The 16,080-nt window shown below is 36.8% G+C and overlaps 1 protein-coding gene across 1 annotated transcript in view; it reads right to left on the reverse strand.

The window, feature by feature from the left end:
- Positions 1-16,080, reverse strand: part of BTBD9 (BTB domain containing 9) — a 125,201-nt gene that overhangs the window by 97,267 nt on the left and 11,854 nt on the right. The window contains exons 6-7 of the mRNA XM_005145327.2: positions 15,684-15,903; positions 10,430-10,549 (exon numbers count right to left, since the gene is read on the reverse strand). Of these exons, the coding sequence (XP_005145384.2) occupies positions 10,430-10,549; positions 15,684-15,903 (340 nt within the window). The remainder of the gene's footprint in view (positions 1-10,429; positions 10,550-15,683; positions 15,904-16,080) is intronic.

The raw sequence follows: 16,080 nt of genomic DNA on the forward strand, positions 1-16,080 counted from the left end.
CCACAGAAGAGGATTTCAAGAGTTCTGAAGAAGCCTTTTAAACACCGATTTGTCTTATGCAACATTAACTTTAAACACAGCTTGCTGTAGAATTATTATGAATAATTTGGTAATTTAGCATGTAAGTGCATCTTTATGTATCACTGTCAAGCTGAATAATTACAGAAGGTTTTCATTTATGTCAGATCTCTTCTATAAGGTGAAACCACTTGAAAACAGACGTAGAAACAATTTTCACTTTAAGAAACGCAGAATCAATACAAAGTTCAGAACACACAGAAATTCTATCCATACTAAAAAACCAAAACAACTTATGATTACGTCATACATAAGGAATATGTAATCTAGATCTCTTACATTTTTCCTCTAAACTATAAATGAAAAAATAAGAAAAGATTGTACTATACTTACTTATGATTCATATCCAACAAACTGGACTGGCAGGCACTCTCTCACACTTAGGTATTTCTATACAGCCATACTGATCCCTCTACACACACTTCTTGAGAGAAATACTCGTTTTCAGAGGATGAGCTTTCTGTCAGGTTATCTTCCACAGCGTAATGGCACACTAGCTTTTCTGCATTCCCTGAGAGGTAAGTTAGGTTTTTTTAGGATAGGACAGCTTAAATTTCTATGGCAAAGACAGAGAAGGAATTAGAGAACAAAAAAGCTGCCTTGATAAAGTCCTTGGCAAGAAATGTTATTGATTATGCCTGAAGGGAAATAAGCTTCTATATTACCAGGACCAGATTTGGATCTGAAATTAGAAGCATTAAGCTTAAGATCAAAAGTATACATAACATGAAATTAAGAAAGGGATCTTTTATATCAATAAACACTTCCAGACAAGGCAATAGCCTTCTTGATCCCATGTAGATGACTTATATTGTTTGAAAAATCTAAGACTATCACTTTATCTTAGGAAAACTAAAAAATACAGATTGAACTTATACTGGAAAAAAAAACCAACAAAAACCACTGATAGATGAAAAGATAATCAAGCAGCACCTAAAATGGAGACCTCAGGAAAACTTTCTGTATTTGACAAAGTTAAAGAGGAAACATGCCAATAAAAACTCTTCAATGTTGTCTCCTTCTTCTAGAAAGGGTGATTAGCTCTTCCCCGACTCCCCGCAAAAAAACAAAAACCTGTATGCCTGCAGTGAAAAATGAGTTGTGAAAATAATGTTAGTGGAAACTCTCAAAGGTTTCGGTGACATTTCAGAATCTTTTAATAATATGTTTCTGCAATATAAACTAAGATAATTTTTACTTATCTCTGGAATTGTGTTATCACTGTATTACATACAGTATTAGAATTTGGAAAAGATTTTAAGATTTCAGTGATAAACTAATGAAGAAAAGCTAACTTGTATTGTGCAGCAAAGTGTTTGGTTTTTTCCTTATCTCTGAAACATCTGCATATCTGCACTGTTAGAAATTAAATATTTACACAACAGCCAATGCTTCCCGAAGCACAGTACAAATGTAACAACTGATCAATGTGTTGCTTATGTAACCAGTTGTATTTCTCATGTGCAGTAACTAAGGTAAAGATTATTTCAGTTGCCCAAGTTTAATCATTCCATTATCGAGAAGTCCTCTTACAAGGTTAGTAATGACTTTGCAGTGAAAAATCTTTCAAATCCTTTTTGGCCTTGCTGCTCCTGACAGCAACTCTGAGTCTATGTTTTTCATTTAGGCCAGTGATATAGAAAGCTTGCATTTAAAGTCAGAACAATGCTCAAAAGCTTCTTTAGCACATCTGTGTACTTTTTCTGATTACTACAATTCTCTGCTGGGGGAGGAGAGTGAATCTGGAACTACTTGTTTAAAAAAGCACGCGCTAACTTAGATCTACAGACACTGCTTTCTTCTCAGCTTATTTCAACTGGGACTATGCTCTATCTGCTTCTTCCTCAAGAGTCACCTCCTCACTTGTTTTAACATCTTAATAAATTGAACCATATCTGGAATGATTTTTGGCAAGTTATTATCCACTAAGTTTCCATCAAACAGAGGAAAACTGTAAAATAGGTATCTATTATTCGTATATGAAGACAGACTGAGCAAGTTTGGCCTGGAGAAGACTCCCAGGAAAGCCTTAGAGCAGCTTTCCAGGATCTAAAGGGGGCTACAGAAAAAGTTGGAGAGGACCTTTAGGGATAAGACACAGGCCTTTAGGGATAAGACAACGAGTAAAGGCTTCCAGCTGAAAGAGGGTATATTTAGATTGAAGAAGTTCTTCACTACAAGGGCAGTGAAGCACTGGTACAGGTTGACCAAGAGAAGTAGTGCATGCCCCATCCCTGGCAGTGTTCAAGGCCAGGCTGGACAGGGCTTTGAGCAATCTGGTCTAGTCGAAGGTGTCCCTGCCCCTGACAGCGGGCTGGAACTAGATGATTGATAAGGTCCCTTCCGACCAAAACCATTCTATGATTCTATAATGGTTCTGTGTCAGAGGCCTACTGATAAGGCTGAAAACTAAGACATTGCTCCTTAATCAGTAGCTACTTTCAATGAGCCACTTGCCCAGGTAGAAACTATGATGACTGCACCATCACCAGTATAATGCACAGGTATCTGAGGCTGGCTGACCAAGAACAGAATTAAAGAAAAAAACTTTGGCTTGCCTGTATATGAAAATCACATCTCTTCACATGTCACTACCTGAAAAATAATTATGTACAGCTACCAGTAGTTTAGAACTGTGCTAGTCCTGAAGCATCTACTCTTTTTACATTTTGTGTTTTTCAACACTCAGGAGACCAGGTCTACAACTTAATTTGTTTCCACTCAGGCAGAGGATTATAAACAGTGTAATCATTAGTAGCAAAAACTATTGAAGCACCGAACAAAAAAACCCACTCCTTATAATCAATGTTTAATAAAAGGAAAGGCAAGAAATTCTCTCTGCACTGATAGATATACTTAATGCATAAGTATGCCCTCTAAAGTGATTTCTACTCCATGCTTTCTATAGCAGCCAAGCACTTTAAGGCAAATATGGAGCACTTTATCTTTACTAATTCAACCTACCAGTATTAGAAAACCTCAACATTTTTCAATTTAGAGCAAATTAAAAAACAGGAAAAAGTGTATGTTTAAAACATTTCCCACATTTACAGCATTATTCTATAGGCATCTATCAGTTCATTTAACAGAAACATGCTTAAGAACAAAAAAATTATGCGGTAATAATTAATTAATATTTCCCTTTGATTAGTCACATTATAATATCTAAAGAGGAGATAAGAAAATAAAACAGTAGCAAATGCAGATTAAAAAAAGACTACCTCTGAACTCTCATTATAATTTTCAAATTCTGGTATTTTTGGCAAAATAGCATTACATTTCAAACTATAAATTGGTCTGATGAGGTAAATATTCCCTCAGTTAAGACTCCACATCATCCCATGTCAGATGAAACATAGAAGATTAGTTGAGAGTTTCCTTCTGATTTAATGTACACCCTCTGTACCTGCTCTCTGTAGCATAACCAGCAAACAGAATGATTCCGTAAATCTGGGAAGCTTAGTACACCAGTACAACACACACTAGGAACAACAGTTCTACTAAAGGAGTTTAAACAGAAAGAAATTCAGTCTTTTAAACTTTTACTATAGTGACACCTTGTGGCTACATCTGACTTACTTTGATATCTCAAAATTTTCCATTTTCTTGTAATTGCTTTAACGAAGTTCTTTAAATTTGTGTTCTAGGAAAAAGTAAAATGATGAAGCCCCACAACAAAAACTAAAGGATGAAAGAAGAGAGATGGATAAAACAGAAAACAGCCTTGCTGTACTTGGTTCAGCTATAGCAGACTTTCAGCCTCGGAACAACGCTGATAACACCGATGTTTCTGTTTGTTGCTAAGTAATGTTTACTCCAACCAAGGACTTTCTCAATCTCATGCTTTGAGAGGGATGGGGGGAAAGCAGAGAGGAATCAGAGACAGGACACCTGACCCAAACCAGCCAAAGAGGTATTCCATACCACAGCACATCATGCCCAGTATATAAACTGGGGGCAGTTACCCAGAAGGCCCATATCACTGCTCGGTCAGGCTGGGTATCGGTCAGCGGGTGGTGAGCGGTTGTATTCTCTTTCCTTCTTATTTCCCTTACCATTATTATTATTGGTGGTAGCAGTAGTGGTTTTGTGTTACACCTTAGTTACCAGACTGTTCTTATCTCAACCCACGGGAGTTACATTCTTTCAATTCTCCTCCCCATCCCTCCCAGAGAAGGAAGAGGAAGATGGGGGGATGTGAGAGAATGGCTGCATGATTCTGAGTTGTTGGAGGGGCTTAAACCACGACACTTGCCTATTCAAATATCTTTAAAGGCATTAACATTCACTTAATGTACTTGCACTCTTTTATCCACCCAGAAAGTGCTGTGGCTTAGAATCAAAACTCTGACTGCTATATCAATGTGAAATTTGGTTTTGTGGTTTGGGTTTTTTGTTGTTTTTGGTTGGTTTTTTTTAAGGAACTATTGCTGCTTCTGCATATTAAATATGTTACCCATATTGGTCATGAAAAATACCATATAAGCAGTTGTCTTACAGTTTTTATCACTGATTTGTTGAAACACATGACAACCCAAATTTTCAGGACTACGGATTAACTGCTACATAGGACAGAGTTACTTTCTTGATATAATCAAGAAGACTGTATTCATTTCAGCTTATTTAACTGGTACATATTGAAAATACTCAGAAATAGGAAAGAAAAATATTCGCTTCAAAAATTAGTAACAAACTGTACAAGGAAAACAAATACACAAGCATTCTCTTCTACATAGCCACACTGTTAAAAAAAGGAAGGTGGTGTAACTATGAACCTGACATTTGTTACTAACTTTCACAGGGATCTCTTTACGTGACTATTTTCTGCCTCCCATCTTCTCTCTAAAGAAAGCCTTCATCTCTACATAAGAATTTCTATGTAAATGCAAACAATGAAACTAGGACCAAAAAAAAAAAACACTAAGAAACCGACACAACACTATATTGAAAAAAGAAACATTACTCTGTGATTGTCTCTTACTTGCTTTTTCTGCATATTATATAGCAGTTCAATGTTTAAAGGTGATGGAATAATGCCTGCTAAAAGCATTTAAAACAAAAAATAAAAATCTAAAATACAACTACGGCAATAAAAAGCCGAGGTATTATACCTAGCACTTTCTCTCACTGAAAGCAACCCAAGGAAAATCAAACACTGAAACACACACACACAGAGCACCTCCCACCCCCCCCAAAACAAACAAAAAAACCAAACCCAACCACCCCAACCCATTAAAAACAAAACAAAATAAATAAAAAACAAAATAAAAAAAACCCCTCAACTCAAAATATTGCAACCCTGTCATCTGTTAGGCTTAAATTCAATGCTTAAAACATAATCTTCCTTGCACAATTAGCTTGTATATTCAAATCAGGGATTACATTCTACAGATAACAAATAAATTATCTCTGTGTGTGAGAAAGCATAAATAATCTTCTCATTTCCTACTTATCATAGAATTTCAGAAGTTTTTGGTTGCTGCCCTTCCATGTTCCATCTACTTATTTAGAAAAAGGTTATGCCTGTGAAAAGTTACGCTGAACACGAGACATAAACCAGAGCATACCAGTAAGTAACAGGAAGAAAAGTGTAAAGAAGGATGTAAGCCATCTTTGCACACTACTTAACTGATTCTGCTTAATCAGTTTGGATGGCTTAGTACATGCTTTGCCAAGTATATATTATCTTTCAGGGGAAGCACAATAATGCCCCTAACTCCAACACTATTGTGAATATTCAACAATGCTCCATTTATCAAAAAGACTCCAAAGTCATGATAAGACTGTGACATATGATACAATAAATGACTTGTTAAAGATACTGAATAGGTCTTAATTCATTGTGGTATAAATTACTTTTAATTAACAGCTAACTACCAGAAGGTTGCATTTTTTCCATTCAGATAATGTGAAAGAGGCATTGATTGTAGATTTGATAATGGGTATATCTAAAAGTGAAAGGTTTTAAAAAAACAAATAAACCAACCTATATACATGCAAATAAAATATATTCCTATCAATTTTTACTTCCATGAAAATGGTTAAATGGCTTCTTAAAAATCAGGTGAACACATCAGTTCAGCCCTTGACAGCTCTCACCTTGCATAACTAATATTTATGTGAAACCTAACGAAAAAAGGCAACCAACTTTGTCTGATGTTACAGAGCTCACATTAACTTTATAATCCATGTATGAACAACTGCTCTACTGTATCAGATACAAACAAGCTGTCTTTCAACAACATGTACAGAATCTGGTACATTCTACTTCCTTGCTTTGAAGAAAGGTGTCTAAATAAAAAAAACTAATAGCCCAAGTCTCCAATTACTTGTTGCTCCTCAAAATATCATCCTATACAGTCATGCCATAAAGCCCTTTGAGCTTGTCCTGGGTTTAGTAGTAGCAGTCAATTTTTCTTCTTCTTAGTAGCTGGTGCAATGCTGTGGTTTTGACTTTCAGCCTGGGAACAGCACTGTAACACCGATGTTTCTAGTTGCTGGTCAGAATGTTTACTCTGACTAAGGACTTTCTGAGTCTCATGCTCTGCCAGGGAGGAGGGGAAGCCAGGAGGAAGCAGAGACAGGACACCTGACCCAAACTAGCCAAAGAGGTATTCCATACAACAGCACATCATGCCTGGTATATAAACTGGGGACAGTTACCCAGAAGGGCTAGATCACTTCTCAGTCAGGCTGGGTATCGGTCGGCAGGTTGTGAGCAGTTGTATTCTCTTCTCTTGTTATTTCCCTTATCATTATTATTATTGGTAGTAGCAGAAGTGGCTTTGTGTTATACCTTAGTTACTGGACTGCTCTTACCTCAACCAGTGGGAGTTACACTCTTTCAATTCTCCTCCCCATCCCTCCGGGAGCAGGAGGGAAGGAAGGGGGGAGGAGTGAGTGAGCGAGCTGCGTGGCTGGGCTTAAACCACAACAGAGCTAAAATAATTTTTTTAAGAAATAAAAGCCCCAAACATCACCTGTCTCAAACCTACACCAGTAAGAAACTGCACTGCGAAAGATACTTCGTCTACCATCTTCTGCTGAAAACGCATGCAAACCTTTAAAAAAATCCTGCCTGGTTCCCTAAGTGGTTGCTTGCAAAGAGATTATAATCTTCATTAGTAAGACAAAATGGGAATAAATGACAAATTGTCTTTTTACTACTGATGGCAAGTAATGGCATCAGTATGCCATTAAACTAATGGCAAGAAGACAGAGCAAAGTATGATGCTTGCAAAGCACTCCTCTCTACTGTTGCCCATGAACAGAAAAATTCTGGCACGAGGACTTGTTGTACTGACTCAGGAGTACAACAGAAGCAGTGCTGAGTAATAAAAAAACAACTAGTTTTGAATGTAAAGAATGTAGTGATTAACCTAGTGCTGGTAAATGTAAGTGATCTGCTGAGTTATGTTATAGTCTTCCTTTACAAATAGGGCAGGCCTTTACATTTTCAAATTAAATAAATAGGGTTTTTTTAAAACTATCTGCTGATAATCTGATTATTTCTTTCTAAATGGCATACAAACCACTTAACCCTATCTGCCCGTAGATAAGCATGCATAACTTACCTGTAAAAACTGAATATTAAATATTAGAAGAATACATTCTGACATAATACCATATTAGCTCGTAACAGTACTCTCAACACTGGAAATATTATCTTTTTTAGGTGACAAAAACTGCTATGTATTTTAGGATTTCTGTTTTGAGTATGTCAGCATCTTACAGATAACTAGTTTAAGACACTTAAGTAAACAAAACTACTTTAAACACATAATTGCAAACCCCCCGATTTACAGACAGAAAAAAAAATAATACTCCTTGTTTACTTCTTTCTAAACAGTTTATTAATTAAAGCCAGATAAACAAAAGTCTCAAATACTAATATGGATGTATGCAAAGCCTCCCCACACTCAAAGCCTCTCTTCTGGAGGTCACCTGGTTCATATCCCTAATCAAAGCAGAGCCAACCTTCAAGTTAGACCTAACTATATATATTCATATAAATAAATAAAAACAAAGTTCATGAAATGGAGCTGCTCAAAAAATTTTCTGCAATTTTAGGTTTATTATTACATTTAAAATAGCCTCTTCTTCTTATTTGCAAGAAAAGAATACATAAAGAGCAGTAGTAAATTATAGTCATGGTACTTCTGACTAGCAAATGCACTCTTATTATAATGTAGGCTTCAATTCACTGATGTAAAGACAGATTACAGAACAGCCTTATCTAAACTATCCTGAATTATCATGTTGACTCACAAATGAGAAGTCATACTGCCTTACAGTTACCGCTCTTTAATAAGAACTTGTAAATTTAAGCTGCTACGTGACTTTCTCTTTAGCTCTTTCACCCACTCTTTCAAAGCAGCTGCATCTCCAGGGAATTCACCACCATTCTGTGGTTATGATAACAAGAAACAGAATATATAGAAAATAACAAGCTTACTGGGGATCATTGAGCAGAACTGGAAAAATCAGAGGCATGAGGACTACTTGATAAGGAAGTCTCTGCTGTAGCTACCTGGACAACTGTATACTTCAAATACCTGCTGAAATAAAATTGCAAGGGGAAGGTTTCCAGGTGTGTTTGTATGTGCATGTAAGTAGAAAATATATAGGTATGTATACAAAAATCGCCACATGAAATAAGCTCTCTCCTGTGCTCCTCCAATAGAGGGCAAGTCACCTACAGAGGATTAAGAGATCACTGGAGTGCTAGAAGCTACAAGATTTCCTTCTGTGACAAAAAATCAGTAAGGTACCACCTGAATCTGTGGAATAATGTACTCCCCTCCACTCTTCCTTCAGAGCACTTCCAGGGAAGGCTACAAAGAGCCGTCACCAATACAGAACAACGATGTTCCCAAAATGTAGCAGACTCACACACAGAGATGAAGACAGCCAAAGGGTTTATGACAAACAGATAAACTGGTGTTGAGGTAGAAAAATCACTTTTGGACAAGTCTTTGGAAGAGGCCAAAGAACAGCTGCCTTTTTGAGAGCAGATTGAGAAAAGTCCCACCATAACACCCTAGACCTCTTCAAATCTTCTTGGTAACATGATGGAAGTAAAAAAAAGCTGTGCTCACTAACAATCCATCCACTTTGCACCAAATTAAGGTCATACAAAAAAAAACAAAACAGGAAATGTAAAACACAGCTACAAACTCCATGAGGCATTTTATCATTGTTAGATGATTTATAACAGGCAACAAAATTTGTCAGATATACACACAAAGTAAGGGCAAGTGCCAACCATTTCAGAAAGAGTAAAATCAGAATTTTACATGGAAAAGGTGAGAACACATTTGTTTGTATCAGGAAAAATAAATTTCAAGTCAGTTGCATTCAGGATGACCTTACTAAAAGATAGGAAGGCTGAGATAGAGTTACCTGAGGACAGACACACACGTGAACCATCAGACTTTTCACATAGACTACAACTGCTTGCCAGCAAGCCCATGTTGCAGCGCAGTAAAGATCAGAGACAAAGGCCATTTTTTGAAAAAAAAAAAGAAAGCACTTCCCCTCTTCGGGGAATTCAAGTGTTGCTGTGCCAAATAAAAAGTTTGTTTCTACAGAAGATAATTATCACAACACAGGGCATTTCTTTTTTCTTCTTAGGGTCTATGACCCAAAACCTAATGATGATAAAACAACTTGGAATCTACAGATTATGGCCTCTCTATCAACAAGCTTCAGTCAGTTTTTGGGTAAGACAAGTACAATGTGATTGTAAGTTTTTTTCCAGAATTCACAGCATCTACAGTAAAAAGACATCATCACCTTAATAATGATTGAACCCATCTAGCTGCTTTGGTTTACACAAAGCATTGCTCAAACCTCTTTAGCCCTAAGTCTCCCCTTTCACAACTGCCTAAATCACTTTTTCGATACAACAGTAGAAAACATAAAATACATTAAAATGTATTAAAATGTAAATTAAATTAAATTTAATTAAAATGTAAAAAAACGTAAACACATCTTAAACATTTTGAAAGCCAAGTAATTATGTTTACTGCTGAATGAAATAAACACATCAGCTGCAACAGGAAAAGTGAGCATGACTCAAAAGAAGTTAAAAAAAGGGAAAGAAAGGAGAAAGAGATACGTAGTTAGACATGGAAGCACCAGATTTCTGAAACAGGATGCTTGCAATTTATCACCTATATTTATATTTAAAAAGCATCTATCAAAATAAGACACATTTATTGTAAGATTGCCTGATGAAAGTTGTATATATGTTTTGAGATATACGTAATACAGTGGCAAAATCTAGCAACTTGTTCTTGCATCTACGTTATTTAATGACAGCTATGCAACATTAGAGTCATGAACTAACCTGCAGACACGGGCAGGAAAATACAGGTTCTGCCAGGACCGACAGAGGTATTTAGAGTGATCGATAACCCGAATCCAGTCTAACTCATCCATGGACACCTCAATGTAGTAGGAATAAGACCTACGGATTGTCAAAAAACACTGGTTAGAATGCAAGCAGCCACATTTTAGGTATTATGTTTTACACTTTCTTCTGCATTTCCAGCTGTGCTGAAAAGAAAGCCATATGTTCCTATACACAGGCGTGTAATCTAAGATATCTAAAAGAAAACCCTGTTTCCAAAATAGCTTTGAAAATAAATTAACATGCCGTTTATGTTAAGGGATGTTTCCATAGAAACATAGAATAGTTAGGATTGGAAAGGACCTTAAGATCATCTAGTTCCAACCCCCCTGCCATGGGCAGGGACACCTCACACTAAAAATGTCACCCAAGGCTTCATCCAACCTGGCCTTGAACACCGCCAGGGATGGAGCATTCACTACCTCCCTGGGCAACCCATTCCAGTACCTCACCACCCTCACAGTAAAGTATTTCTTCCTTATATACAGTCTAAACCTCTGCTGTTTAAGTTTCAACCCATTACCCCTTGTCCTATCACTACAGTCCCTAATGAAGAGTCCCTCCCCAGCATCCCTGTAGGCCCCCTTCAGATACTGGAAGGCTGCTATGAGGTCTCCACGCAGCTTCCTCTTCTCCAGGATGAACAGCCCAACTTTCTCAGCCTGTCTTCATATGGGAGGTGCTCCATTCCCCTGATCATCCTCGTGGCCCTCCTCTGGACTTGCTCTACCAGTACCATGTCCTTTTTATGTTGAGGACACCAGAACTGAACACAATACTCCAAGTGAGGTCTCACGAGAGCAGAGTAGATGGGGAGGATCACCTCCTTCGACCTGCTGGTCATGCTCCTCTTCATGCAGCCCAGGATACGGTTGGCTTTCTGGGTTGTGAGTGCACACTGCTGGCTCATGTTCATTTTCTCATTGACTAACACCCCTAAGTCCTTCTCTGCAGGACTACCATGAATTTCCTTTTTGCCCAACCTGTAGCTGTGCCTGGGATTGCTCCGACCCACGTGTAGGACCTTGCACTTGGCATGGTTAAACTTCATGAGGTTGGCATCAGCCCACCTCACAAGTGTGCCAAGGTTCCTCTGAATGGCATTCCTTCCCTCTAGAGTATCAACAGAACCACACAGCTTGGTGTCATCAGCAAACTTGCTGAGGGCACACTCAATTCCATTGTCCATGTTAGCGACAAAGATATTAAACAAGACCGGTCCCAACACTGATCCCTGAGGGACACCACTCGTTACTGGTCTCCAGCCGGACATTGAATCGTTGACCACAACTCTTTGAGTGTGACCATCCAGCCAGTTCTTTATCCACCGAGTGGTCCACCTATCAAACTGATGTCTCTCCAATTTAGAGACAAGGATGTCATGTGGGACAGTGTCAAATGCTTTGCACGAGTCCAGGTAGATGATGTCAGCTGCTCCACCCCTGTCCATCACTTTTGTAGCCCCGTCATAGAAGGCCACCAAATTGGTCAGGCAGGATTTTCCCCTAGTAAAGCCATGCTGGCTGTCACCAAGCACCTTGTTGTTTTTCATGTGCCCTAGCATGCCTTCCAAGGGAATCTGATTCCATTTTCAGAATAACTTAAAACATCCTAATACTCACAATCTGCAGCAGTTAGATGAGACTATGCAATGAAGACTTTCAACTTAGTCATAAAAATAATCATCTGTATTCCTTCTCCATGGAAAAAATCCCAAACACCAGTGATACAGTTATTATTGCTACTGCCATATCAATAAAGAAAAACGAGAAAACATTTAGCAGATCAAAACCACAAACTCAAATCCTTTACTTGAAAACAGTTTACTTTGTGATCATTTGCTCACTGATGTTGTTCTTCTCTTCTGACTCTTTCAGTTGTTTATGATACTTCGTTAACCTTTACACACCCCAAAACTACCCCATTAAAAACTAAAACAAAACCAAAACAAAAAAAAATCACCAATAGAATTTGCATCTTCCTCTCACTTATCAATTATGTTTAGCTTATAGTTTGCTGTTGCAAGAAAACAAACTCAAACCAAAACTTAAAAGCCACAGTTATTTTTATATTATACCTACAACAGTGCTATTTAAAATGTAGTAGGCAACTTCACTTGTAGATCAGCAAATAGTGGAATATGTGTTGCAAAGTATTTTGTTTCTCTCAGTGCATTAGTCTGCAAAGTTCATAGGCATTTTAACAGCACCATGTTTGCATTTATCCCCCTTTCATACTCATTTCTAAGAGTTACTCTTTTAGAGTTTTACATCTACATTTTTTGTTAAACACTTCGTTAATATTTCCAGTTTTCTGCTAACTACTTAAGAAGAGTAGATGTCTAAAGTGGCATTTTTTCACAATTCTTAACATTGTTAATACCCTTTTGTGCACTTAGGAAGGCAATGCAGAGTCTTTAAGATGTCAATTGCATAACCAGCTTCCACATTCACACCAACCAGATATGTAGTATTCACAACCTATATAAATACACTGTGTTTTAGCAGCATTATTACTAGCCTAAGCATATTTGACCAAGCTAGGCTCCAGCATTTTAGAGCTTGAGCAGTTTAATGGAAAAGTTATCGTCTGTCCTCTGTGTGGTGAGAATTTAGGGATTCTCACACCACCATTGCTAGTGATGTAAATCTGTAACCAATATACAACATGCTATTTTTTTTTGTTTCTGAAGGTACCGAGCAAAGAAAAATTGTCTCAGAAAAACAATTCCATTATCATACACAACACTATGCATTTTATTTTTCTTAAAGATCTTCTTAAGGAAAAGCATCTGTTTCACAGAGGTAAGTTGGACATCTAAACTCTCTTAGCACTTTTGTACTTAAATTTCATCTGTTAAGTAACATCTCTAAACTAGAGGTACAAACCACACCTATTAGTTTGTATCTGGTTCTGTTAAGAATATACATTCTGAAGAACCCAACAGACCAGAGCATCAGTTAAAATTAATTAGCAGTTTAAAAAGGTGTTTAACAAGAAACCACCATGTGTTTGTACAGCTGCTAAAACATCTCTTTTGGAGATGTTATTCACATATCCCACAAAAGATGCAGGTAACTGGTAGGCAATTCTTGGACTAAAAGATTATATAGGCTGAAAAAGATCTCTTGGCAAAAGTGAGGGCAATTTTAGAGAAAGTTCCTTAAGGTTTTGGCTGGTGAAGTTCTACACACCTCTAAGGGCTGAAATGCAGAACCTCTCTGGGCAAACTCTTCCCAAGTTCAGCTAGCCCATTATGAATTCTTTTCCTAATATTTAACAGGAACTTGTTGGTTTTGCCCATTGCTCTCTGCCCTCTCAGAACACATCCGTAAGAGGAGCCCATCCCTGTATTCTCTATACTTGTCCACTAAACTGGCAAAGACAGAAATAACTTCCTTTTCTAAGCTTTCTCCTCTTAAAACAGGAATTTCTCTCAGCGTCTCATTGTACATTGTGTGCTCAAGCCCTCATCATCAGTGTCCTGCTGAACTCACTCCAATATGTAAGTATCTTGTAGGGAGGAGCCCACAACTGGACAAAGCACTCCAAATGCTTCCTTTTCCATTTCTCTTAAGATAATTAAGCTACTGGTCGAAAAAGCTTGACATTTCAGGTACTATACTTGATAAGAAGCAAAAGAAAGTCCCACAGTAGACCTTCTCACAAAAACAAAAAATTCAAGATGACACAGAAACTAGATTCTAAATCACTGTACCCTCAGTATTCTACCAGGACAAGAAAAACCTCTAAAGGTCCATCTTGTCTGATATTCTGCCCAAAACAACAGTTTGTTCTATAAATTTCCAAAGAATGGTGTAGGACACCAAGCAACAGATAATTTTTTTAGTTAGCTGTCCCAGGCAGAAGGGTTATTCCTCAGTTTCAGCAACTGCTGATTTATGCTTTGCAGATGAGGGGCATTTTACCAGACACAAGCTATCTCAAAATTGATGAAGAACTTCACATTATTAATATCTCTCTAATACTTATTAAAATTTTATAAAATTGGTTAATCTTCTGAGATTAGTTGTATAATATTGTCTCAAGTAGTTCCTTGTACCTTCAAAGTTTTACTTTTGAATCTTCTTAAAAGGAATAGAGAAGCATTAAGTTTCACTTAAACTGAATCAGGACAACGTAGTTGAAACAAATAGCTAAAAATCATGTGGTTTGGTTTGAATGACAAATAACTGTAATTTGTATTTTAAAAATAATGAATTTACAAAAAAACCCCAAAACAATAAAACATTAGTACATCCTGTTCTAAAATAACATAGCTCAGTTAAGAAAACAAATACAATTGATTTGCAATTTTTAACTGTTAGTCTGGAAGTAATATAAAATGAATTTTTTATCAGAAAGGCAATAATGTGTTAAAAGTAGCTTGTTTTATTGTATTTATTAGAAAATTCCTTAGGAATACCTGCATGAGCTGCCAACTACACTGTAAAATTTCTGTCATGGAAAATTATAAAATTAATATATTCAATTTGTCAAGTAAAACAAGCCTTGCAATTTTCCTACTTAAGCAGTCATTATACTGTTCAAAAAGGCATAGTTTGAGCTTTTATGCGTTCCAGAATAATCTCAAGTAGCTGAACATAAATTAGCTGAGACATCCATGATAGTTCATGCTTCACCATGAAGTGGCTTCTAATAACTACTACTGTTAGTTGGTAATTCGTATTCTAAATAAATTTTACCATCTCTGAACTACTGCCATTATTTTTATAAGTGTGCTATTTCTTAGCAATTTTGATATATTGAAAAAGTCTGAACATTCGTTTAATGTTTGGAATGTAAATATGTAAAAAATCTGGTTTGTGTTTAAGAACTAAAATATTGTTCTTCAAACTAAAATAAAAGCCACTGAAAAGTAAATGGCAAGTAGAAAACAATTAAAACAATTTATGTAAGCTTTCACTGGTAATATAAACGTATTTTGTGAAGACACAGAAAATTCATTGAAATATTATGAGGTAGTTCAGTATCACAAAGTATGGTCTGGTGTGTAAGTAACCAAAACTACATTTAAAAAATAGGCTGTTTTAAAATAAGACTTGTCATTGTCATCTCCAGTACTGTATCATGCTGTTTCTATAAAATATTTAATTAATATATCAATATGAAATATTATCACCAGTACAAAATGCATTACCTTCCCTTTTTACGTCTAATTGGCACCTACCGGCTATCTCTGTCCCACAGGAGTATTCGTATGTGGTTTATTATTGATGGCTGGCCCAGTTTAATTTCAATTCCAGAACGGCAGTCGTCATCAATTGGGTGTCGAGAGAAGCCATGATCTAAATCATAGTTCTGAGTATCCCCATCTAACAAAGCAGACTTCAGCTCCCCTTTTACAACTTGTGCTCCATACTTCATTGTTGCAATATTCTCCCCTGGAACTAAGAAGAAAAGGAAATAATCGCTTAACTTTTACACTCCTATACTGCAAATAAGAACATCAATCATATTAGGTCAGAACAAAGAATTATTGCCAGTATCCTTTCTTAGCCACAAACACATGCTCAGAGGGGAAAAGAAATATATACAAAAACAGGGGTATTTTAGAACTAGTCCTT

Source organism: Melopsittacus undulatus, chromosome 3 (genome assembly GCF_012275295.1).
Source record: "Melopsittacus undulatus isolate bMelUnd1 chromosome 3, bMelUnd1.mat.Z, whole genome shotgun sequence".
NCBI lineage: Eukaryota > Metazoa > Chordata > Aves > Psittaciformes > Psittaculidae > Melopsittacus > Melopsittacus undulatus.